The following is a 25,624-nucleotide window of genomic DNA, read 5'->3' as shown; positions in this document are numbered from 1 at the left end:
TCTTCAAACAGTAGAACATGTTCTATGGAAATGTGACTTAGTTGATAAGAAAGATAGGAAAAAATTAATTAACAGGCTTAATAATATAAACTGTTCTTATACTTCAAATTGTGCGGTCCAGTCACTGGTCCTCGCATCTCCACCAACAGTGATTTATCCCCTAAATCAATTCATAAAAAACATCACAATCAACATATAAACTATCCTTTGTACATATAACACCCTGCATTAAATAACAAATACACATCTCATAATAATCGTACCTAATCACACATAGAACCACTCATACTCCTAAACATTTATTCATGTATGGGAAAAGAAAAAAAAATATTAAAATAAAACAAAATAAACTAAAAGAAAACACTAAAAAACAACAAACAAAAAACTAACATAAAAAAAAGAACAGCAACAAGAAAGCAGGGAGAAAACTATCATTATAAGAGAAATAAACAAACAGCAAACACAGCACTAAGTATATAGCACGTGGTACGATAGCCAATAAGGAAAAAACAAATGTGCATGGGAAAAGTTTAGGTGTTTTCCATATGTCCTCACGGTATCATATTTTTTGGATAATTTTTACTAATAATTTCTCTGCGTGCAGGCTCGCTTTTTGTTAGCTTTTAGTTTCCTGTTCAAATCCTACTGATTTCGGTTCTTGATTTTGAGATGTCGTTTTTTATTACTTATACGGTATAAGTATACTATTTAAGGGCTAGATTTTTTGTTTGATAAATATCTATTTGCTAAAAAAAGGGAGCGCTGAGATAGTACTTATACCTTACTAATAATAAATAAAAAATAATATGTGTAATTCGTGCGGTGTTGTCAACTGCCTACTGAACGGATGGACTCATTTAGTTCTTGGGCCCAACTCTGTTCTCATGGGCGATGGACAATTTATTGTACAGTATACTATTTAATAGTAAAAGAGTTAATAATAATTTACGATGTAATAGGATTGAATAGCATATTTGTGGTCTGATGCTATATCGAATACTTGTAAAATAATTTTTGGATAAATTTTAAAAATTAATTATTTGCCATTGAGTCTTTTACAAATTATTTTATTAAAATTTTTCAAGTGTCGAAAGCTGACCATCAAGTTACCAAAAACGGTACCTTTACCTTATTCCTACTTTTTTGTTTTTACACTTAACAAAGCAAATGAATAAAACATGTTGACTTGATCAATTTTTATTAAAAATTTATAACTGAACGTACAGAAATCAATTGCTATTTTTATGATCATAATCAATAGATAAATGAAATTTTATCAATATAAAAGTAACGGAGAGTAAATGAAAATAAATAGTTTAATTAATCTTATTTGGTATATTGAATTGAATTGATTTTTACAAATACACCCATGGTTGAAAAAATTTTTTTTCTATAGTATTTTCAGAATATAGAAACTTTGATATTTTATTTAGCAATGGCAAACCCTACACGATTATTCTCCATATCAAACTCAGTGTAAAAACGTCCAATAAAAACGTCACCAAGGATCCACAGTGGACCGTTTGGCGGAGGAATATCAATACCCATGAATCCACTGAGACAGATAGTTTTACCAAATGAAGTTACCTAAAATAAGATAATGAATAAGCCATAGTAATCAGAGTTAAATCAACTGTAAGTTTAGATGATCAAGGCACATTTTTGATTTTAAATAAGTAGTTTTTAAAATGATGGCCGTGAATTTTTTTGCCTTAATTACGCTGAATGTAATGAATAATTGATAAAAATACTTTCAAACTTTATGGTCCTGAAGTTCGCAGACAATTATAAATTTTTGAATTTTCTTTCAGCAAATTAATTACAAAAAAAAAAAAGAATAACTAAACATATGCAAACGTAGAAAATTAAAAAAGCTATAGGTACATTTTTTTTAAATGTTTTTTTTTTTTTTTTTTTTTTTTTTTTTTTTTTTTTTTTATAATTTATCATTTCAAAAAAATTCCAAAAATTATTAGATGTCGGCTAACTTCAGTATCATTCAAACTTTTTGTAAAAAAAAAAAAAATACGTTTTCTATTGTTTGAATAAATATCCATAAAAATGGCCAGTATTAAGATTATGTTTTTCCTTCTAATACATTATCTAGAGAATATTTAGTTAAATTTTCAAGCAATAACATTCAAAACTACGCAAGTTACTTGATATTGAATAAATACATCAATCCTTAAATTTTTATTCATTTTAATTATTATATTAAATGTTTCCAAAAAATATATATTTTTTTTTTTGTTTTTTTTTGCAGCTTAAAAAACTCAACTGTTGCGTTATGGCAAGAGTTCAAAATTGTTTTGGTTCAAATTAACGTATGTCTCATAAAGAAAGAGTGTACCCTCATGGCAATATTGATCAATTCTGGAGCAAATCTTGAGCCTTTCGATTTGGTTGAAAATTTTTTTTCCTTTTCTACCCCATTAAAATCATTTTTCAGGAAATTTTCAAATTTTTTACCCAACCCAAAAAAAGTTATGAGTTTTTCAAAAATAAGGCTTTTATTTTTTTAAATAGCTATAACTTCTTCAAAAATTGACTAATTTGGAGGTTTTTTTTTCAAAATTTTGGTCTTTGAATGTACCTTTCGGAAAATAAATCGAACGCACATCGCTATTTCAAAAGCCTGTGACGTGGTCAAAAATAAACCAAATGGAAGTTTTTTTTTTATTTTTTTTGTTTTCAGGTGTAGTTTTAAAAAAAAATTACAATAAAATTATTTATAAGTATCTTCTATTTTTTTTTTTTTTATCACTTTTTTAGAAAAAATCCAAATCTTTTCGAGGACTACCAGTTTCAATTAATTTTTTCGTCTCAATTTTTCAAACTCTGAAGTCGTCGATAAATTCTCAAAAATTTCCAGAGTTTTGTTTTGTAAGATAAGCCCAACTGGGCGAAAATTTTTTTTTCAATTGATAAAAAAAAATAGAAGGAAAAATCCACCCACTCTGGGATTGGCGGGAGAAATTGCAGAATTGAAGTTTTTTTTGAGAAATTAAAAAAAAAAAAAAATAAAAAATTGCGAACTTTAAGAAAACGATGATTTTTCTCAAAAGAGCTAAAAATTTCATAGAGTTTATCATCTTAAAATTTTCCGTATTTTTTTCTGAAAAGTACATTCACAGACAAAAATTTAAAAAAAAAACGTCCCAATTGGTCAATTTTTGAAGAAGTTATAGCTATTTAAAAAAATAAAAGTCTTATTTTTGAAAAACTCATAACTTTTTTTGGGTTAGGTAAAAATTTGAAAATTTCCTGAAAAATGATTTTAATGGGGTAGAAAAGGAAAAAAAATTTTAAACCAAATCGAAAGGGGTCGGGGTCAAAAGTAGTCAATTTGACGTGGAATGCTCCCTATATATACCGTGATTTCGAGATCTTGATTAAAGCAGCTACTAGGGTAGTATCAATTATTAAAAAATAAAAATATTACCTTGAGTATGTAATCATCACCAGATAATGAAAATGCTCGACCGCCAAAAACAAAATCAATTTTAGGTAATGATGAAATCATACTGCAGTTAATCTATTTAAAAAGAGAAATTAATTGATAAATAATGATCAGAATTATTTATTATTATATACACTAACGCAAAAAATTAAAGGAACAGGAAAATTGTACAAATTTTTTAGTGATTTTTGTAAGGCTGGAATTTCGTGAGAAAATTATCGTATTGAGATTTTTGAAAAAGCACTTGATAGCTTGAAATCTCTAGTTTCGGTGCATTTTTATCAAATTTTTTTAAAAGCTACAGCTATTGCGCAACCATGAGAAATATTGTGAGACAGAAATTTTCGAAATTCTTTTTCTTCTTTGAGAGAGTCCACGGGCCATGGAAATTTTTTTCAGCTAAACTAATGCATAGGTCGTTTAGCAAATTTATTCAGCTTTAATGTAGCTTTTTTTTTTTAACCTTGTAGGACAATTTGTCCCAGAGAAATCAGCCTACAAACGAAAAAGGATCCTTTTTGGTTTGATCATCGATATCTCAGCTACCAATAATCGCACGGTAAATCGAAGGGCGGCGTTAAAAACTTGATTAAATTCCCTACAAGACTCTTTCATCATTTTTCGGAAAAAACGTTTTTTATTTTTATTTTTTACATCGATTAGAAGTAAGTACAAAAAATGACATTTTTTAGTTTTTCAGTAAATCAACCACTACTTTGAAAATATCTATGAAAAGACTAATTTTGCAAGGTAATTTTTTAGCTTAATGTACCCTCAAAAACCCTGTAAATTTTTAAATCGATCTATGAAACCGTTTTTTGGGGGTGATCGATCAAAGTTTTGTTAAACAATGAAAGGAACAAGTTTTGTTCTTTTAATTATGTATTGATCATCAAAATGAAAAAATAATTTTTTTATTTTTATTGCATTTTTGCGTTGGTTACTCAGTTAATGTGAGGGAGAGAGAAAAAAAAACAAAAATTTCTAAAAATGTCGAAAGAGTAAAAAAAAAAAAAAAAAAAAAATTGAAACTTTATTTTTTGACATTTTTGGGAATTCGTGTTTTTTTTCTCCGAAAAATGATGAAAGAGTCTTGTAGGGAGTTTATTCAAGTTTTTAACGCCGCCCTTCGATTTACCGTGCGATTATTGGTAGCTGAGATATCGATAATCAAACCAAAAAGGATCCTTTTTCGTTTGTAGGCTGATTTCTCTGGGACAAATTGTCCTACAAGGTTAAAAAAAAAAAAGCTAAATTAAAGCCGAATAAATTTGCTAAACGACCTATACATTAGTTTAGCTGAAAAAAATTTCCACGGCCCGTGGACTCTCTCAAAGAAGAAAAAGAATTTCGAAAATTTCTGTCTCACAATATTTCTCATGATTGCGCAGTAGCTGTAGCTTTTAAAAAAATTTGATAAAAATGTACCGAAACTAGAGATTTCAAGCTATCAAGTGCTTTTTTAAAAATTTCGATACGATAATTTTCTTACGAAATTCCAGCCTTACAAAAATCACTAAAAAATTTATACAATTTTTCTGTTCCTTTAATTTTTTGCGTTAGTGTAAGTTTATTTATCTACTTACAACAGCTTCACCACCGGGAAGTGGAAGAGTACCAAGTGCTTTATTAATTGCTTCAATTTCTTTAACTGGACCAGCGATTAAGGAAGTACCAGTGTCCGCAATAGCTTCACAACCATTTTCACAAACTACTTGATCCCCAACTTTTATTCTATAATTTTGTATACATACAGTATTAATTGATATATATATATATATATATATATATATATATATATATATATATATATATATATATATATATATATATATATATATATGAGGGTGGCGCAAAAAAACCGACTATTTTTTTTTTCGATCTCGCATGAAAATTTGTTGGTTTACGATGTTTTAAGAAGCTTCTCTAAAAATTAGCTCGATAAAAAATTTTCAAGAGGTCGCTCACGAATTTTGAAAATATCAAAAATGATTGAAATTCGAATTTCTAATTTCTAAATTTTTTCCTTCTCGTGGCAGCAATAGTTTATACTTGTAAATTGATGACTATGCTAAAAATTTCAGCCCAAAATTTAAATATTTAAACGGCGTTCAAGAATTTTGAATATTAACTGATAATCCGTAACTAATAGTTTGAGCTAGTTGTAGTATTTTTTTATGACTCAATTATTGTCATTTCAGTAAAATATAACTTTTTCATAACCAAAAATATACAGGACAGTTTTAAACAATAGATTTGGTAAGTTTTGAATAAGCGAAAAAACCTACAAATTGAATTAAAAAATTAAAAAATAAGTAAATAATTTATTATTTCTATTTCTCGGGTTATATTTCCGTTTAATGTGATGCCAATTGATGGTGAAAAAATCGAGAAGCTTTATTATTAATATTTAAGGGTCGCTCGAAAACGTTCAAAAGACAGCACTCGGAAACATTCAAAATTTTTGAGCGAAGATTAAAAATTTTAATTTTAGGCTTGAATTTTCAACGTAGTCATGATTTCACAAATATAAACTATTGCTGCCATGAGAAAGAAAAAAATTTGAAATAAAAAGTTCGAATTTCGATCATTTTTGATATTTTCAAAATTCGTGAGCGACCTCTTGAAAATTTTTTGTCGAGCTGATTTTTGGAAAATCTTCTTAAAACATCGTAAATCAACAAATTTTCATAAGAGACTCGAAAAAAAAAATACTCGGTTTTTTTGCGCCACTCTTATATATATATATATATATATACTGATTGACTTTATTCATTGTATTCGAATCAAATTTAGAACTAAATAAATAGCAAATACAAAATTGTAAAAAAATGCAACGTATAATTGACTATTTATCAAATTTTTTAGGCAAACTAAAATAAAATATGAAATATTTTTACAAGCATTAAAATAATACGTCAATGTAAATATAATATTAAACAATTGTTATTTCAACTTTATTTTAAATGAACAAGTAAAATATAAACAATAATTACGTATTTGAGATAATAATTACTTAATATTGTATTTGCATTGACGGGTTATTATAATGTTTGTAAAAAAGTTTCATACTTTATTTTAGTTTGCCCAAGAAATTTAATAAACAGTCAACGAAACGTTGCATTGTTTTAATAATTTAGTTTTTGCTGCTTATTTAGCGTAAGTACCCGAGATCTTAAATTTGATTTGTACTCATTATATTTTAATAATAAATAATTATTTAGTAATAAACATACCTGTCCATTTTAAATTGCCAGTAAGCTTGACGATCAACGGATACATATGTAAAATCACCATCATAGTGATCAGGATCAGAGCCACCAAGAATCATTTCACCTCCAACTTGAGCTTGTGGATCTCTAAAATGAAAAAATTATTAAATTTATTTAACCTATTTTTTAAACTAATGATTAAAGTAATGTGTGTGTGTGTGTGTGTTTTTTTTTTTTTTTTTTTTTTTTTTTTTTTCAATTTATTACCTGTTCAAATAAAAACTAAAGATTTTTTTCGATATTAATCCTTGGTCATACATACTGTAGAAAGGAGGTTTAACACCATCAACAGCAATTCGGTCATAAGCCATACCTAATATACCATCGAATTTAGCAGCAACGAATGCGAGTCCTGGTTCACTTATTGCTTCAGCAAATGTTTGATCTTTTATATCCATTCCAGCCAACTATTATAAATTATATTTGATTACTTATAACAATACACTATTAAATTGTTGAATAACTATAGTGACATAGTTTTTATGGGAATATTTTATACATCGGTACAATATGAAATGTTATTTCCTGATATGATCAATGTAAATTATATGACAGTTTGTGACTCAGTGGAATCATATTTGTGAATTTCATTATTAGCTGTTTTTAATTTTTAAAAATCATTTCGCGTGAATATGTGGACAGGGAGCTTGTCATTATTTCCGTACTTGATATAAATGTAAAAATATCAAAAACCTAAGTTCACTATGTATTAATAATTTTTTTTATAATGAATGTTTTCCGAAACTGCTCTTCGGAGTAAAATTCACTCCGAGGGGATTAAATAAATAAAAAGTTATCCACTCCGCAAATTTTTTACAGAGTAATAATACAATGGAATATAAAATATAATAGAAAACAAATTTTCCTACGGTAACAACATCCGTTGATAAAAATCCAGAAAGGCTGCCTGATCCATATCTGATAGCAAACTCGGTGCCATTTACTTTGTAAGTTTGTGATTTTCTACTATCATATTTGTTATGTAACACTAAAAAAATAAACATTTTAATAAATAACGAAAAAAGTAAACCAAATATTTTATCGACAAAATAATTAATTATTTTTTTCTTACAACAAGCAATATTTGTGTAATGACACTTCTTTGATGGAATCCACAGATTTGATGATCCAGTATCGAACACAACATTGAATTTCTGTGGTGGTTGACCGATTGTTATTTCTCCATAATATTGAGCATCCATGTAATTTGATAACGGCTCTGGACTTCCATCGTAAAATTGATTGCTGTATCTTATACGTATTTGATGAACATCTGTTCCAACTTCCTTTAAAGTATGTCGTACACTTGGAATTTTATGCACCGGGATTCTATATAATAAATAAATTATTAATGCAAATAACAAACAACAAGTGATGATAATAAGAGTCACTATAAATACATTCTACAGCAAAAATTAAATTTAAATAATGAAAATTTTATAATGAAATTGAACAAGAGTTCGTTTATTCAAAAATCGATTGATTTAATTATAAGTATTTAATGTCAACAAAGACCGTCTATATCCTTATAAGTAATTTATAAGCATTACAATAAATTTTGAACATTTAAAAATAATGATTACTTTTTTTTTTATAAAGTAGCAGTGCTATTACTTATTTATTTAATTGATTAATTCAAATAAATGGAAAATTATAAATGATAAGTGAAGAAAGTTCCCCTTTAATTAACACAAAGGTCAACTTATAATAGTGTGATACTATGTTTTAGATTTCATTTCATGCGCATTATTCAATTATCAGTCATTAATAATTATATATATATAAAAATAATACAGGTTTAATATTATTATTATCAGTATTAGGAAATATTTATCAATTTTTATTTTAAAATAACAAAATGTTTAAAACTGAACTGCTTACAAATAGTTTAATTTTGTTATTAATATATAATTAAAATTTCATGATACTGAAGTTATTCGACTTCTAATAATTTTTTGATTTTTTTTAAAACGATAAATTATTTCTTTTAATTCCACCTAAAGATTTTTTAATTTTCTACAAATGCATATTTAAAATTTTTTTGTGTAATTGATTTGTTGAAAAAAAAGAATCAGAAAAATATTAATTGTCAGTCAACCCCAAGATCATTTTATGCAATTAATATTAAATTAACAGTATTACAAAATTAAAAAAATATAATTAATAAAAATAGGCTTACCTCACTAATGTCGCATTTGTAAACGTTAAAATAACGGCAAGCCATGGCAAAAAACGCCACATCTTTAAAAAAAAAATATAATAAATTATTTCTTAAAATTATTTACGCGATCGGAATAAATTGTTTATTTAAATCTTTGATAAATAATATAAAATTATTACAATGTAAGATAGTTTTTATTATTCAGTAGAACGTAATAAAATGTTTAAGAACAGAATGAACGTTTAGTCGTGGATATTATAACGACTGAAGCGCAAGTACTGTTGTGAAGTAAAATGGTCAAAGATTTATTTACGCTTTTCGTTGAATCACTGTCTGATCATATGACTCAGTCAATAACCAACCACATCATACTTTTCAAATGCCTTATCGTCTTTTCTTATCCTTGTATAAAATAATTTACATTACAATGTATTGAATATAAATAAAAATTACTAAAAGTAATTATTATTTAGACATTTTATGAGTAAATATATTTTTAGTAATTATAAAAAAATTATTTATTTGTATACAAAAATTATTTGTTTATTTAAAAATCTAAAATTTAAGTTTTTTTTTCTTTTTTTCAATTTAAAATTTTGTTTTGCCCAAAGCAATCGTTCCATTCAAATGAAATTCAGTATAAAATTGCATTAAAAATGCTCCGCCGATTGACCAAAAGTCGAAGTCGTCAGTATTTGGTATAAATGGTGATAAACATATTTGCATTCCATAGTAAACCAACTAAAAGATAAAGAACAAAAGTAAAAAAAAAGTACAGTATAATTTTTTTTGTGTGTTAAATAATAAATAATGAACGTACGTGCTGAATATAATACTTTGAGTCGATTTCAAATTCAGTTCCACCAAGAACAAATGAAATGCGAGGTAATTTTGCAAATGTTCGACAATCAACCTTAAATAATATACATTTACGTTAAAATAATGAATAAACTACTGAGTATCCCAAGCGATACAAAAAAAAACTGTTGACTTTTTGTTAAATTTAAGGGAGACCACTAGTGTGAAATTTTGAAAAAATCATTTTTTTTTTTTTTGCATATTTCGATTTGTATACATTCAAAAATAACATACTAAAATTTCTAGTGCATATTTCGAATAGTTTTTTTTTTTTTTTAGTTACAGCCATCTGAAGATCAGCCAGTTCTCGAAAATACATTTTTCAAAATTGCTGCAGTTATAACTCAAAGACAAATCATCCGATCGACTTGATTCGAATTTCAGCTTCATTTCTATATATCTTTCTCCGTACCGCAAATCTCCAGTTTTTCGATCGAATCAAAAATGTTATTTTGACAGGCCAAAAATTATCAAATTTTCGCGCAAAATTTGAAATTTTTCTTAAAAACTTCACCATTTTGTTAAATTTCAGTCTTTTTCTTAGCCGGAGGGTCATATTTCAGGAAATACACTCTAGTTTAATAAATTTCTTGTTTTTTTTTTTTTTTATTTCATGCACCGTGAAGATCGCTATCACTGCAGCAGTAGAGGGATTTTTTTTGAGCCTTGGGAGATTGTGAATAACTCGCTGATTTTTGAATTTTTTGGTTCAAAAATTTTATCTTGTATTGATTATATACCCAAAAATATATCCTTAAAATATTCCATTCAGTAGTTTTCTTTAGAAAAATTCTCAAAAATCATTTTTTTTTTTCAGGCTGTCACTAATAGCCCCCTGAAGATTATTGACTTAAATTCAACAAAAGTCAACAATTTTTATTGTACCGTTTGGGATTATTGAATAATCTTTATAAAAGTAATTTACTTTAATAAAAATTAATTTGAAAGAATAAAATGTAATTTTCAAATAAACTGTTTTTCACAGATATATCGGTAACTTATTAAATAAAATATATCATTCAATGCATGAAGTTAAAATTTATCGAATCATTTTAGGTGTTCAAAAATTTTAATTTATTTTAAAAAATGGCTCTTTTTGAATCATCATTTACTCATGAGTGCAAAAAGGGTCATTGCAATTATACAAAGAAAATTTGGCAAATCACTTCATTTTAAATTGGGTAGAGGTACCATTTGTAGCCACTACTCCATTTTTGGACTTTTCATACTTTATTTTAATTAAAGAAAAAGTGCAAAGTAAAATTACTATTTGAACAGTGGGATAAAAGTATTTTTTTTACATATTTTAAAAATTAATTATGTCATTACGTTTTTTTACATATTATTTTATTTTCAATTTTCAGGTGTCCAAAACTGGCCCTAACGTGGCCAAAAACGGTACCCCTACCTTAGTTATTGTTAAATTATTACCATGAATCTATGAGGCCAAACTTTCACAATTTCTTTTGCTCCTAATAAATTATTTATTTTCATAATGTCGTTCTGTGGTCCTGATATCGTATTTACACTGGTATCAAACACAGCTTTACATGACGTTGTACAAAATGAATGAGTTTTATTAACTGCCAGTCTAAAATAATGCAGCTGAGTAGATTATTTATTATAATGAAAATAAAATAATAATAATAATGAAATGAATGAAATACCGGTCAATTCTAAACATCCAGTATTTTTTAGCGATAACTGGTAACCATGTTAATTCTCCATCAACATGATCTCGATCTACTTCTCCAAGAACTAAATTACCTGCTCTATCAGTAGTTTCATCACTACGAAAATTGCAAAATTGCTTTTAAATAAAACTACACGGAGAGAAAATTATAGTAACAGTTACAATATATTATGGGAATGGTTCCCATACTGCATGGTAACCGGTTTTTTTGAAATGTTGATTATAGGAACGGCACCCATATATATTATGGTAACCATTCCTATAATTATGGATATAATTCCCATATGGTATCGGAATAGTTCCTATGGAATTATGGTAATCGTTACTATGTACCTATGGTAATGGTTACTTTAATATTATGGTAATCGTTACCATAATATTATGGGAATAGTTACCATAATATTATGGTAATGGTTGTCATAATATTATGGGAATGGTTACCATAATATTATGGTAATGGTTACTATAATATTATGGGAATAGTTACCATAATATTATGGGAATGGTTACCATAATGTTATGGTAATTGTTACCATAATATTTAGAAATTATAATAATTTTTTTTTCTATAGAATTTTGCAGTGTAAATTATTATGAAGTTATTTATTATTATTATTATTTACAAATTAATTTTTATCTGACCAAAAATAATATTTTATTGTAATATAGTTTCACAAAAAGATTAAGTATACAAAAAAAAACGCTTATTACAAAAAAAAATATTATAATTTCTAAATATTATGGTAACCATTACCATAATATTATGGTAACCATTCCCATAAAATTATGGTAACCATTCCCATAAAATTATGGTAACCATTCCCATAATATTATGGTAACCATTCCCATAATATTATGGTAACCATTACCATATACGCTTTAGGAACCGTTACAATGTGGTTATAGGATTGGTTCCTATTTGCTTATGGGAACTATTCCTATGAGTATGGTAATCATTACCATGATTCTTTCACATGCGATATGGGAACTGTTACCATAATGATAGGAATTGTTACCATATTTATGGAAACCTTCCCAGAAAGTATGGGTCTATATCCCATAATCCCAAGTAATCATTACCATAACGGTATGCAGTGATATTTCATAAACGTACTAGGAACAGTTACTATAATTTTTTCTCCGTGTAATATTAAACAGGGTGGCCACAAATAAATGATTTCAAAATTCTCTGACATTTCCCAGTCTTTCAGTAAAATATTTCACATTTTTCCCTGATTTAGAATTTTATTCGTATCATTAAGATATTCAAAGTTTTCATTATATTTACATAATCAATAATTTAATTTGATGATTAAATCATGCGAAAAATAAAAAAAAAGACAATAAAATAAATCAATATGGCCTAGATTTGATTATTCGATGTTAGTGATATGTAAGTTAAAATTTTTGATGAGAAATTTTATGATTAGAATAAATTCAAAATACACTAGTCAAAAAAATTCAGGGATATAAAAAAAATTCCAAATTTTTAAGTGATTTTCAACAGGTTGCAACTCGAAGGAAAATGGTCGTACAACAAAAATAAAAGAGGTAAATTGTAGTTTCAAGTGTCTAGTTTTCTGGTCTGGTCTTGAAATTTTTTTTTCACGGTTCCGGAGTAATAAAAAATCCATAATAATTATCGAAAAAATTTATTGAAGCTCGAAAAGCGCTTTTAAAGAGTAAAAATTTGGAAAATTTTTTTATGGTTTTTTAGGATTACTCCGGGGCCGTGCTTAATAAGAAAATTTAAAGATCAGAACAGGGAGCTGAACACTTAAAGCTACAATTTGTCTTTTTTTGTTTTTGTTGCACGACCATTTTCCTTCGAGTTACAGTCTGTTGAAAATCACTTGAAAATTTTCAATTTTAATTTTTTTGACTAGTATATTATTGAAAATTTCTTTTTCAACTGTTGCAATTAAATTTTCGGATACTTTTTGAAATATCCTGATATTTCCCGGATACATTAAATTCCCTGATAATTCTCGATATTCCCTGTTTGTGGCCACCTTTTTAAACGAAATTTTAAAAAATGCAATTATAGTATTTCTACCGATTCATATAGAATGTAAACACTGGTTTTTTAATAATTTTTTGTGTAAGCATGTTATAAAAAAATGGTTTTTGGGTACAATGACTTAAAGTCGAAAAACCAAGACCAATAATTCCATCGGCTTTTGTCATCAAAAATGGAATTGTTGACATATGAGTCATCTCTACAAATGATTGATTAGCAACTTTTAAATGAGCAAGCTGAAATATTTAATATATTAACTTAATATTCTTATGTGTTGTATTATAATAATTGATATAATAAATATAACATACATGAAAATGATCAATTGAAACTATGCCGCTCAAATTTTCAGATTTACTTTCAATGTTACAATCAGTTCCATTTTCTTTATACGTCGAAGATTTAGAACTGTCGTATCGATTGTGAATCACTGAAAATATTTCTAATAAAATTTTGCATGTAAAAATTAAAGAAAAATAAATAATTTACTGCAAGCAATTTCAAATAATCCACAATGTTGAGATGGTATCCATGAATCAGACCATGTTGTGTCAAAAATAACTTTAAATTTTTGAGCTGGTCTTCCAATTCCAATAATTCCATAATATTCAGCCTATAAAGGTACGAAGCAAATAATATTCTCTTCAAAAAATAATAAATAAATTAGTTCATACATTTAAAAATTTATATAGAGCGACGTCTTCATAAGTTCGGTTTGGAGTTTTAATATCACTCGAAACTTGAGGTTGACGAAGAGTGTTATCATTGAATAAATCAATTCTAAAGATAAAAATAAAAAAAAAAAAATTATACTCATGTTACTGGTGACAATGAATCATGAAAGATAAATGAATTGTAAAATAGGTATTAAAGTATATAAAAAATCATAACTTCAAGTAAATTTCAATATGAAAAATGTTTAAAAAAAGATATTTTGTTTCAATTCAATTAATTATATGTATAGTACTTACACTATTGCCGTGTTTATGTAGCCAAAAAATATTATAACTAATAAAATCTTTATGAAGTTATACATAGCGATAAATATTGTTTGATTTTTTTCGTTAACTTTTAACTATTATTTATAAGTTGATTGTCTGTTGTTGCTTAACTAATTATTAATAAGACAATAAGAACGAAATTCACAAACGACTCAATTTGCTCACAAATTCAGGATTCCCGTCAAGGAGAATTTACGAATAAAAGCCAACGAATTTACAGAACAGAGCGACATCACCGAACCAAAAACGAACTCTGTTATCATTTTATGTGAAGTGATAATTATGCAGCGCGAAAATAAAACAATTGAGTTAATATTAAATTTATATTAACTTAATTAATCATAATTAATAAATTAATTGTAATATGTACTTATTTAATTATAAAATTACATACATTAGTATTTGAACGCTTTTACTAAATTGTACAAATACAAGTATTTTATGTAAAAATAAACACAAAAAAAAAGTATATTTAATCATCAAATTTATACGATACTTTTATTACACATTTTTATACTCCTGTAATATTATAATATTTATTTATATTCTTGTTGTAAGTCGAAAAATAATATTAAGTCTGTAATCAAGTTATAGCTGCACATTGCACTGTTACGTTATAATTATTAAAATCATAATTTTGTTTGTACCAAAGTCATTATGTATAACTGAATTATCAATAAATATATATATTTAAAAAAAGAAAAAAAAAAAAAAAAAAAAAAAAAAAAAGTAAATCTGAAAAAATCATTAATTAAACGAATTTTAAATAATTTTTTTTTCTTTTTAAATTGTCTAAGTTTTGAACCTACACATTTCACATTAAACACGACAAACAACTACGAGTCAAACAAGTGACTTGTAAGGAAAGTCGATATATATTTTTCATTATTATTATTTTTTATTACTCAATACACCGTAGAATATTTTTGGACATTAACAATAAAAGTCAACACGAAAATTTGTTGAAGGAATAAATATAGATATGATTCTACGGCGGATTGGAATTTTTAAATGAAAAAAAAAAAAAAAGTTAACCGGAAGTCAACGATGCTAGTCTTACATCGATATTTGGTTTATCTTTCTTTTTACCAAATTGTGATACAGGAATGTATTAGTTAACAGAAAAATATGATTTTTTTTGTGGTTGATACCGTCAAGTTCTCTGAATATGCTAAATACAATTTAACATTTGTTAAAATTCGGTAATATCTTTAGCGAGAATTGAATATCTCACAGTATCGCGTTAAAATATTTCCGAATTACAAATATAGTACTTATAACATTATTTGCGTACTTATTTCTTATCGTAACAATATAACAGGTTAATGTGCATTGATTTGCATGTAGGAGAGGACGAGTATGAAGAACGGTAATATAATACATATTTAGGTGGGATACTATAATACTATTCAACTTAATATATGATAATCCATGAAAGATGAGATGTTTTACAGTGATTTAACTTTGATATTGTTGATTGAATAAAAAAAAAAATATAACAATGCAATCCTTTTTTTGTCTTCTCCTACTGCACACTGATGATTCTGTTTAAATCTGAATTAACGCTTAGATGTTGATAATGTCCATGAATTACGGTGTACAGATGACATAAATAAAATATTAGGCTGCAGTCTTAGCATCACCGTTGCTTTCAGCTTCAACAACGGGTTTGTCATCAACTTTAGCTTTCTTTTCAGGAGCTACGCCATCAGTAGCATCCACAGCTTCTGATCCAGCAGTGGATTTTCTCTTTATGCTACATACGTCTTCCTTGACAGGTGTTACTATATTTAAAAATAACATAAAAAATTAATTTATATGCATAGAATTTAATAATTTTTTCATAAAGATAATTTTACCTGGTGAGTCACCATTTTCCGTCGACGCAACTTCGTTCTCATCGGTTTCTTTGTCTTCTGTTGAGCCATTTTTTTTGGCATCACTGTCACCTCCGTTCTCAGTCTCTGATGATCTTGAGTTTTCATTTACTTCTTCCTCGGTGCCCTCCTTTTTCTTTTCTTCCTCCACTATTTTTTTCTCTGGGGAAGCAACAACTTTGCTTTCTCTATAAAATTCATTAATGGATAATTAATTTTTAAAATTAAAAGCAATAAATCACATAAATTTCCCGCGAATATTAATAGTCGATGATTATTTTGTTAGTCACGTGTTATATTTATTCTATTTTTTTTTTTTTTATTTATTTTACGATACTGATATCCCGCCAGACACAAATCTCATCTTTAAGAACGGTTTTCAGATAATTTTGTCCCAGCTTTTCTCTGAAATAAAAGCTCTAAACGCAAAATAAAGACACAGGCCCGATGCTTTACTCTATAAACTAGCGAAGTGCACTTGAATTTTTTTATAACTTCCATTTGTTTACGAGAAAAGCTTGGACAAAGTTCCTATTTAATGTACAAGTGCAACAGAGATAGTATCGTTTATCCAGTTGAGTGCGAATAGAGAAACAAATGAAAACGTGTCTTAAAGAAAACATGTGGTGCCCTCTAAGTTAAACAACCTCATCCCTTCTTTTCCCGCTGACACCGACAAACTCATGGCATTTCAACGCGGCAAGTCCTTGGCTCCCTCAATTTCCTTAACTTCATGCATCGTTTCTTTCTTTTTACTCGGTAAGACATGTACTTTTCTACACATATGATACTTTTATACAAGTATTACCATTTATAATAGCAACAGTAAAATGGAAAATAAATAAAAATAAAAAAAAATCAAGACAATTCCGGTGACTATGAAAGCGAGACGCCGGCTACTCTACTAGTGTGTACATGTGTAGTTGAGTTTACAACAGCCGTAGAATTGTTTGATGCTTCCACAGTTTAGTTGCAGAGCCAGTGGATCGATATTCCGGCCGTTCTCTTTTGGAAGTGACGCGCGTACAGTCATCATCAAAAAGCCAGTTTATGTTTCGCTTGACTATATCAATTCTACAAAAATGTAAAATATGTATAGTATGTAAAAACATACTGTATACGATTGTACTCAAAGATGTGTTTATACACGACCTAAATCCTACAGTTGACTGTGTACTTGCAGGAGCGTGTTGGAAATATATATATATATATATATATATATATATAACTTATGCGCTTTAAGTTAATCAACTTTCACAATACAAGGGAATACTAGTGAGACCCGGCATCTAATACAAATACGATCTAGTTTTTAATTTCAGGTAATGGCGTAGCAAAAAAAAAAAAAATTTCTTTTCCAGCCATGATAATTTGATAAATATTTAAATATTGTCAAGTAGACAATTTGAAAGATGCGTGAGACGATGACAAAAAATAACTCAAACGGCCGGCGTCCCCTAGCCCTCCTTCGCGAAGTATAATTTTTTATAGCGTCATCCGATGTTACCTAATTTTTCATCACCATTTGTCATAAATTATTTTAAAAAATCGACACAACTATCGGTATTTCATATATCACTTAAAAAAAATTTTAATTTATAAATAATTATTATATTTTTAGAATTTATTGAGAGAAAAAATCGCTGCGCCGTCATAACGCGTTTCCCGCGAATTTTTAATTATTTATTCTTTTTTATTTTGAATAAAAACAAATGACGACAATGAATATAAATATATTAAATAATTGAAAGAATAATTAATAATTGATTAATAAAGCATAAATGAGCTATAATTGAAGCTTGAACGGCGTTGCTATCGTAGCGTGGATTTTACGCAAGACAGTTGCCATATATAATTTGTTTTTTATTAAACCAAAATAAATGTACATTTTTTTAATACTCACTTAGAATCGACATCAGCCATGATTGTTGATTAATTTATGAGGAAGCACTTAGGTACACTTGAAATCCTTGGAATTAAATATTTTTTTTTAGTTTTAATATAAAATATACTAACAGATATAAACGAGTGAGACACAAGAGAAGCGAAGCACCAGAGAAACACTAACGTAACGTACCAACGCGCAAATGGCAGAGAGACTTGTTCTCAACCACTGTCGACTCTCGGATCGCTTCGATTCCCCCTCTCATAATTCACCTAGCCGGCCGGCAGCGGCCTTCAAACGCTTTTCTTTCCCGCTCCTTTACAGATGGCGTTGAAATTCATCATTGTTGTGTATAGAAATATATATAGATATGCATCGTACGCACACATAATGTTCAAAGCCACTTACTCAGCCAACAATAAAAATTATTTATATATGACACTCAAGTTCGTTGACGTTTAATAATTTTTTTATTATTTAAAAAACAATAAATTATAAAAAAAAATCACACCTATGGTTTTTTAGATTTTTTATCTGTGTATATTTTTAGCTTTTTTTTTTTTTACTTTTTAAATTAAATTGTTGAAATCAAAAAATTCTAAAAATTTTATTGCCGGTCAACTTTAGGATCATAATTTTTAGTTTAAAAAATAAAAAAAAATTATCCGAACAATAACTAAGTTTAATATTTCTCTCTAAAAAAAAATACATATTTGTATTCGCGCTTTTTCTTTAAAATTTTTTAACTCATTTGTAGATGTGTATCTCTTAAAATACTAAGAAACTGCTTGATATTGTCGCCGAGGCCGGTAGTAATGTGAGCAGGTCCGTATCTTGAATTTATTACTCCTTTCTCATCTCACTTTTGTTTTACGAATAAGCAACGTCAGCATTTTTAAAAATAATGTAGAGTATGGGTTTATTTTTTACACTTACCATTGTTATTAATTTATAAATTTAAATTTCAAAGTATAAAGTTTGATTCAAAAGATAAAAAAAATGTCTTAGTTAAAAATTTTTTATTGATATTGAAAATATAATAAATGCATATAAATTACATCAACTTAAAACTGTCCATGCAATATTTTTTGAGATAAAGTATGCAATCTAGGTAGTACATTTAGAATGTTCTAGAACCTTTGCGTTTGGCCTCGTTTCTGGCGCATGGATATAATAAAAGGTGTGCAACATGAGTCTTCTATCACATATATTTGACATGTATTTAACAAAAATTAATAAACTATTAGCTCATAAAGTTCTTTATCATCAATTCATTGAAGATAAAAAATTAATAGACTTGTTCGAAACTATCAGAACTAAAATAATTCTCACAAAAATTTTTACTTTTGACATAGATCCATAAATTACGTAGGGCTTCTTCATTAATTTTCTATAAGGGTGCTCTGAATAATCTTAGATTCTATCAGAATTCTGCCATATTATTTTTTACATATATTGGCGCATGCGTGTAATCAATCGGTCATAGATCGACTACTCTAATGAACCATTTGAGAATCATTATAAAAAAAATATAAAAAATATTTGCGGATAGTTTATACTTTACATACTAATAAAATACTTGATTTATTTTTTTATCTACTTTCGTTGTGTATGGAAGGTGATGGTTTCATTGAATGGCTGAGGTTTTTTTTTGTTTTTCGTATAAGTACTTTTTTTTATTTTACGGAGCACGCGCCGACAGTCATCGTGTAATACACTAGCATGTTTTACTCGAGCGGGAACAGCTGCTGGCAAAACCGTCGCAGGTGAAAATATGCCGGGCAGATGTACCGTTTTTAGGGATAACCACAAGTTACTTCACGTACTAAACATTAGATCAGTGTAGGTAAAAGTAATGGAAAATTTTAATGGTTGGTTATTTATTTTCAAGCTTTTCGTATGAAAATAAAAAACTATTAGATTTATATGTACTGAAAAATTATATTTAAGATTAATAAAAGTTATAAATATTTTTTTTTTTTTTTTTTCAAAGCCGTTAAAATGTGATAAAAAATGTTATTGAGTACAGCTATGTACACATAAAAAATGTTATTGAGTACACATTAGTTCAATTTGTAATAAATGAATTTAGTCTAATGAGTTAGATCAAATTAATCTAATACTGAGAAATTTCAAATAGATAATAAAAAAAAATAATTTAAAAAAAAATTAAGAAGCTTTTTTTTTGTCTTTTAATGAGAATGGAGAAGCTCTATGACGTTGTTATTGAAAATCGATTTGTCCCCGTTGTCACGATGAAAATAATCGAGGTCAAATATAGAGAGTAAATTAAAATTTTAATCATAACTATAGTTTTTATACCGATATCTATATATTATAGATTGTGTGATCGATTGATTTAAAAAATATAAAATTGAAATAATATTGTATAAAAAAAATTTTCTATCTGTATGAAGAGCAATTTGTTTTCATGATATCATAAGAGTCACATATGAAGCCGGACGTTATTTCGACGGTACTAATTCAACCTACGTCTTCGTCTTTTACTAATAGTATTTAACTAAATATAACTTTGTGCATGCGACAAATTTTTTACTCTTCTTGGCTGCTTATCAATTTTTCTTTATTTCCAGTACTTCATTGAGATCGCTTTCAATTCTAAACACATACGATAACACACATATTATACGTATTTATCTAGATTGTGTATGTGCATCAATTCCCTAGGAATTTATAGTTCATTGATCTACAGTAATTTTTTTTTATTTGAAAAGATGGTCATAAAATAATTTGTCAACGTTCTGCTTAGTTACTTTGAATTATATATACTTGCAGCTATTTTAAATGTACGTAATTAAAATATAAAGAGGAAGTAGAACGAAACTTTGATAAAATATATACACAGTTGGTTTCAAAAGTCCATGTACGCGAGAAATTTAATGATTTTTTTTTAAATTATATTTTAAATCAATAATTAAAACTAATAATAGAAGACATTTTATTTTATTTTGAAATAAAATATTTAATCAGTTCACGTGTAGTTTAAATATAATCCATCCGTTGATTTTATAAACGTGACTATATCGTCTATTGTAATAGCAACAGTTCGTTATTCTCTATCTAAATTCAATCTTAACCACTTTCACAGATCATATTTCTTCTCTCAGTATGTCTTTTTTTATTTCTAGTAGCTCGATTTAATCTAAAGTTATAAGAGCTCGCCGACATCGTTGATTCTATTACTATATGTGAATTAGGGTGCTTTTAATTTTTCGAACTTTTTTTTTTTCTTAGCCTATATGAAAATTTTATTGAAGACGACAAAAAAAAAATTTCCTGAAAATTTTAGCCCTTAATTTAAATTTTAAGAGGTCGCGATCTATTTTCAAAGTTTTCCCATTTAAAAACCATGCACTGATAGAAATTTTATATTGACTCAAGAAATATTTTCTTGAGTCAAGAATTTATTTCTGAAGAAAACTAATTGTCTTGCTTCAAGAAATTCTTGTCTTGATTTTTCTTGGCTCTAAAGATTTTGTATCTTTGATGGATAACTCTCGTGTCTTGATTTTAAACTAGATTATCTTCAATCGATACTATTGAATTCTTCAAGCAAGACCACTTGTCTCTTCGGGACAGATATACAACACCATTCTAAACATCTCTACTCAAATGGTACGCAGACATCTTTATTCGTCGACATGTAAATTCAACACAACTTTATTCATCAGTATGTACTTCTAGCGACATCTATGTTGATAAAAATATGAATTCACCTCATGCTTATTCAGAATCACCTGAATTCATAATCATCTTTATTCCATTATTTTGTATGGACGAAATAAAAAATGAACAAAATATGAAAATAAAATAAAATCAATAGCGATAACTTTGAAATTGATGTATATATATATATATATATATATATATATATATATATATATATATATATATATATATATATATATGTTAGGATCAATTAATTGATTTAACAATAATCTCCAGCATTTTCGAATGTTAAGATACAATTTATTATAAAAGTAAAGTTACTCGAATACATATTTGTTCATGTACTGGTGTAATTTTGATAATTGCTAGAGACTAGAGTTAATCAATCAATTAATCGTATTTTTACTCATTTGAATTGGTAAACTATTTTATATTCTGTGCAGATTATTTGTTCTGAAAAATTTTGTATTATAGCTATCATATTACGGATATTTAATTGGTTCAATTTAAAAATTACAATATAAAATAAATTTATAATCATTGCTTATAGTTATTTATTATCTATTAGATCATATTTAAATAATATTTATCGTAATAAATTAATTAAAAAAATTTCATTTCGGTTAAATCAATTATATTTTATTTATTCAAATTTACTTAATGTAATTTACAATAGTATTTCATTTATGAATTCAGGTGATTCTGAATAAGCACGAGGTGAATTCATATTTTTATCAACATAGATGTCGCTAGAAGTTTATACTGATGAATAAAGTTGTTGTTGAATTTACATGTCGACGAATAAAGATGTCTGCGTACCATTTGAGTAGATTTTTAGAATGGTGTTGTATCTGTCCCGTCTTTTCAACTAAAAATGTCGTATTAAATTAAAAAAAAATTTTTTTTTCATTACTTTAAAAATATCTTCCATCAAGGAATTATTAAAGGTGCTTTTTCATACTGACGATTGATGCTGCTTTTTAGCGTCAAATACGATTACGTGATGAGAATTTAACATGTACGCCACCCAGAAAAAATGTAGCGATAAATTATAGCGTTTAGCGTCAAATTTAAGTGACAAATAATACACGAGTATCGAAAGTCGATGTATCGCTGTCAAGTCTTTCATATACATACAAAGTTGACGTATTATCTTTGTACCTTATAATTGATATTTACCTCAAGACTCATTATAAGCATTTTCCCCGATAACCGGAATTTCTGATCAGAAAGTTGGTGTACATGAGTTTCGACCAACTTGAAGATAAGTTGTCGACAACTTTCAGCTTTTGTAACTGTTGACTGCAAATTGTCTCCAAGTCTTCCAGATATTTGGCGATAATCTACTGCTGCAATCTGTCGAAAACTTTCTGAGAAACTTGTCGTCACCTTGCAGTCAACGGTTGCAGCCAATTTGGCTATCAGGGGTCAAAGAATCAAAGTATGACAATCGATATTATAAATGGTAACGTAAAACAAAAACCTATCCGATATTTCTCAATACTTATTTTGGGACTCGCTACATTTATGAAATCATAAAGTAACAGATTGTTGTTTTGAAAAGATCGATGATTATCGATGTGATTGTTTGAGTGACTTTGACGCTTAATAACCGGGCAAGAAAAGCTAAACTAAATTTAGCCTTATCGCTACATTTTTTCTGAGTGGCGCAAATGTTAAATTCTCATGACGTGACCGAATTTGACGCTAAAAAGCAGCGTCAAGCGTCAGCATGAAAAAGCACCTTGATAGAAAAACTATCTTGATTCAAGAAAAATTTTTTCTTCAAAATGTGGTTTTTGTTTCCAAATTTATAATTGTTTTAATTCAAGAAATAATTCTTTGAACCAAAAAATTGAAATTCTTGGATAAAGAAAAAAAATTTTTCGTTTGAGAATTTTATTCTTCGATAAAGCCTTTTTTTTTTTTGAAACAAAATTCTGACATATTTCGCTTAAGAATTTCTTGCTCTTGGATTAAGATAGGCAAAATGTAGGTTTAAGACATTACTAACTTGTTCCGAGAATGGCGCGATTTTTAAATCAAGATATCAATTTACTCAGCTTGAAAAAAAACTTATTTTTTATTTTAAAAATAAAAAATTTTAAAGTGATTTTTTAGGACTGCATTCATTTACTTCAGATACGTTAAAGTAGAAATTTTTTTTTAAAACAAAATTTTTTTTCATTACTTTAAAAACATCTTCCATCAAGGAATTATTAAGCACCTTCAGTGTGGGAACGATATCACATTTTTTTTTTAAATTCTTAATCAGGCAGTTTTTGAGAAATCGAATCGTTTTCGAGCTGATTTATAAGGCCCGTAGTCCTCTTTAAAATTGCTTTTGGTGAAATCGATGCATTTACAACGGTTCAAAAGTTATGAGACTTCAAACTTCGAAAATTTTTATTTTCCCCAAAAAATCATAATTAATGGCTATTATTATTCCAGCTATCGATTTTCTAGAAAAATGTCATACGACTTTTGTACTGTGTTAAAACTCTACAAAAAATACCTAAAACTATTCAATATTGTCAACGTTATTGTTTATTTTTGTTAACTTTTCTCTTTTATATCATTTTAGAATTATTAGATTTTGATTTTATTCTCGTGACAAATTGAACTATTGTACTTATCCTTTTTTTTTTGACTTCCCGCTAAGAAAATCGATTATTTTCGAAAAATTCGGGATGGTATTTTTTCACCCCGATTTTCGAAAATCGAATTTCTATCAGATCTTGACGTTTTGAGGTCCTTGGGAGCTATTCTGAGTATTTTCAGAATGATGTCCGAGAGTCTGTGTGTATGTGTGTGCACAGAAAAAAAAATCGGTCTGACGGTTGACCCTGCGGGCCAGCCCCAAAACTTCCCACTGTTTTCGACCTCAAAGAGCTCGAAAACATTAGTGTAGATATATTTTCGAGCTCTTCGAGCTCGAAAATGCTATCACATGCAATTGTTTTTTTATGATCTTTTCAAGCTCTAACAAGTTACCTGTTATGCTGAAGTTTGAAAATTTAAGAATCGAAAATCATCAATGAAGCGGTTTTTAAAATTTAGTTCCTGATTTTGTTCAGTAAAATAAGTGTATTGAGGCAGAAATCAATGTCGGGGATCAAAATCAAGATTTAAATAAATTTTGACTCATGTAAGAAACAATAAAATATGAAATATCCGATAAAAATATTAAAAACTACGTTTTATCGATTTTTTTGTTGATAATATGATTTAAACTAAAAACCAAGTTCGATGACATTATATGATCGGAAGAAACCATAAAAAAGATGAGTTGGTATGATATCAGGCACATTTTAGTACGTTATATTATGATTTATCCGGAAAAAATAACATAAAATGTTATTTTTTTAACTTTTCAACGCCGATATCTTTTGAACTAATCAATCGATTTCGATGTTTGAGGTGGCAATCGACGCGTTTTATTGAGTACTAGAGCTGATTAGATTTTGAAGTCGATCGTATAAGTCGTTTTTCAGAAATCAATAAAAAACTAAAAAAAAAATTTTTTTTTTTTTTCGTAATTCGCCAATATTTTCGAGTCTATTCGATCAAATAATCTGAAATTTTCAGGAAAGTTGAAGGCCAACAAGCTCTTTCGATTTCCACCTCAACCATCCAAATCGATTTATTAGTTCAAAAGTTACAAAGAGTTTACATACATACATACACACACACACACACACACACAC

The 25,624-nt window shown here is 27.5% G+C and overlaps 3 protein-coding genes across 5 annotated transcripts; all 3 read right to left on the bottom strand.

The window, feature by feature from the left end:
* Nucleotides 1-1,181: 1,181 nt before the first annotated feature.
* Nucleotides 1,182-9,182, bottom strand: LOC103580574 (lysosomal aspartic protease). Its single transcript, XM_014440165.2, has 9 exons — nucleotides 9,073-9,182; nucleotides 8,912-8,973; nucleotides 7,805-8,061; nucleotides 7,602-7,720; nucleotides 6,940-7,139; nucleotides 6,697-6,819; nucleotides 5,047-5,194; nucleotides 3,443-3,535; nucleotides 1,182-1,587 (listed from the first exon to the last, which is right to left on the bottom strand). The coding sequence occupies exons 2-9, from the start codon at nucleotides 8,971-8,973 to the stop codon at nucleotides 1,426-1,428; spliced, it is 1,164 nt and encodes a 387-aa protein (XP_014295651.1). The 5' UTR covers nucleotides 9,073-9,182; the 3' UTR covers nucleotides 1,182-1,425.
* Nucleotides 9,183-9,331: 149 nt separating this feature from the next.
* Nucleotides 9,332-14,833, bottom strand: LOC103580572 (lysosomal aspartic protease). Of its 3 annotated transcripts, none has more exons than XM_008562379.3 (9): nucleotides 14,436-14,833; nucleotides 14,139-14,244; nucleotides 13,954-14,077; nucleotides 13,776-13,906; nucleotides 13,501-13,700; nucleotides 11,419-11,523; nucleotides 11,183-11,342; nucleotides 9,714-9,806; nucleotides 9,332-9,634 (listed from the first exon to the last, which is right to left on the bottom strand). In XM_008562379.3, exons 1-9 carry the CDS (start codon nucleotides 14,498-14,500, stop codon nucleotides 9,482-9,484), a joined length of 1,137 nt encoding a protein of 378 aa, XP_008560601.1. In that variant the 5' UTR covers nucleotides 14,501-14,833; the 3' UTR covers nucleotides 9,332-9,481. The 3 variants fall into 3 exon arrangements, with proteins under 3 accessions (XP_008560601.1, XP_008560599.1, XP_008560600.1); XM_008562377.3 differs by having other exon boundaries at nucleotides 11,419-11,541; nucleotides 14,436-14,808; XM_008562378.3 differs by having other exon boundaries at nucleotides 11,419-11,541; nucleotides 13,776-13,894; nucleotides 14,436-14,753.
* A 99-nt stretch (nucleotides 14,834-14,932) lies between these two features.
* Nucleotides 14,933-18,459, bottom strand: LOC103580571 (uncharacterized). The gene is made up of 3 exons (XM_008562376.3): nucleotides 18,246-18,459; nucleotides 16,325-16,530; nucleotides 14,933-16,249 (listed from the first exon to the last, which is right to left on the bottom strand). Exons 1-3 carry the CDS (start codon nucleotides 18,263-18,265, stop codon nucleotides 16,086-16,088), a joined length of 390 nt encoding a protein of 129 aa, XP_008560598.1. The 5' UTR covers nucleotides 18,266-18,459; the 3' UTR covers nucleotides 14,933-16,085.
* Between the last annotated feature and the right edge of the window lie 7,165 nt (nucleotides 18,460-25,624).

Source organism: Microplitis demolitor, chromosome 7 (assembly GCF_026212275.2).
Source record: "Microplitis demolitor isolate Queensland-Clemson2020A chromosome 7, iyMicDemo2.1a, whole genome shotgun sequence".
Classification (NCBI taxonomy): Eukaryota; Metazoa; Arthropoda; class Insecta; order Hymenoptera; family Braconidae; genus Microplitis; species Microplitis demolitor.
The sequence above is the reverse complement of the archived record's forward strand: the minus strand, read 5'-3'. Positions and strand labels throughout refer to the sequence as shown.

What these genes read in the sequence shown, in the direction of transcription:
- LOC103580574 (XM_014440165.2), bottom strand. Translation starts at nt 8,973, where the DNA reads ATGTGGCGTTTTTTGCCATGGCTTGCCGTTATTTTAACGTTTACAAAT. An exon ending in TGGCAATTTAAAATGGACAG is followed by an intron (nt 5,195 to 6,696) that starts GTATGTTTATTA and finishes ACAAAATTATAG; the next exon opens with AATAAAAGTTGGGGATCAAG. An exon ending in TTCCCGGTGGTGAAGCTGTT is followed by an intron (nt 3,536 to 5,046) that starts GTAAGTAGATAA and finishes CTTTTTAAATAG; the next exon opens with ATTAACTGCAGTATGATTTC.
- LOC103580572 (XM_008562377.3), bottom strand. Translation starts at nt 14,500, where the DNA reads ATGTATAACTTCATAAAGATTTTATTAGTTATAATATTTTTTGGCTAC. An exon ending in TACATAAACACGGCAATAGT is followed by an intron (nt 14,245 to 14,435) that starts GTAAGTACTATA and finishes TTTTATCTTTAG; the next exon opens with AATTGATTTATTCAATGATA. An exon ending in TTTGGCCTCATAGATTCATG is followed by an intron (nt 9,807 to 11,182) that starts GTAATAATTTAA and finishes ATATTATTTAAG; the next exon opens with GTTGATTGTCGAACATTTGC.
- LOC103580571 (XM_008562376.3), bottom strand. Translation starts at nt 18,265, where the DNA reads ATGGCTGATGTCGATTCTAA. An exon ending in ATGGCTGATGTCGATTCTAA is followed by an intron (nt 16,531 to 18,245) that starts GTGAGTATTAAA and finishes TGAATTTTATAG; the next exon opens with AGAAAGCAAAGTTGTTGCTT. An exon ending in GGAAAATGGTGACTCACCAG is followed by an intron (nt 16,250 to 16,324) that starts GTAAAATTATCT and finishes TTTTAAATATAG; the next exon opens with TAACACCTGTCAAGGAAGAC.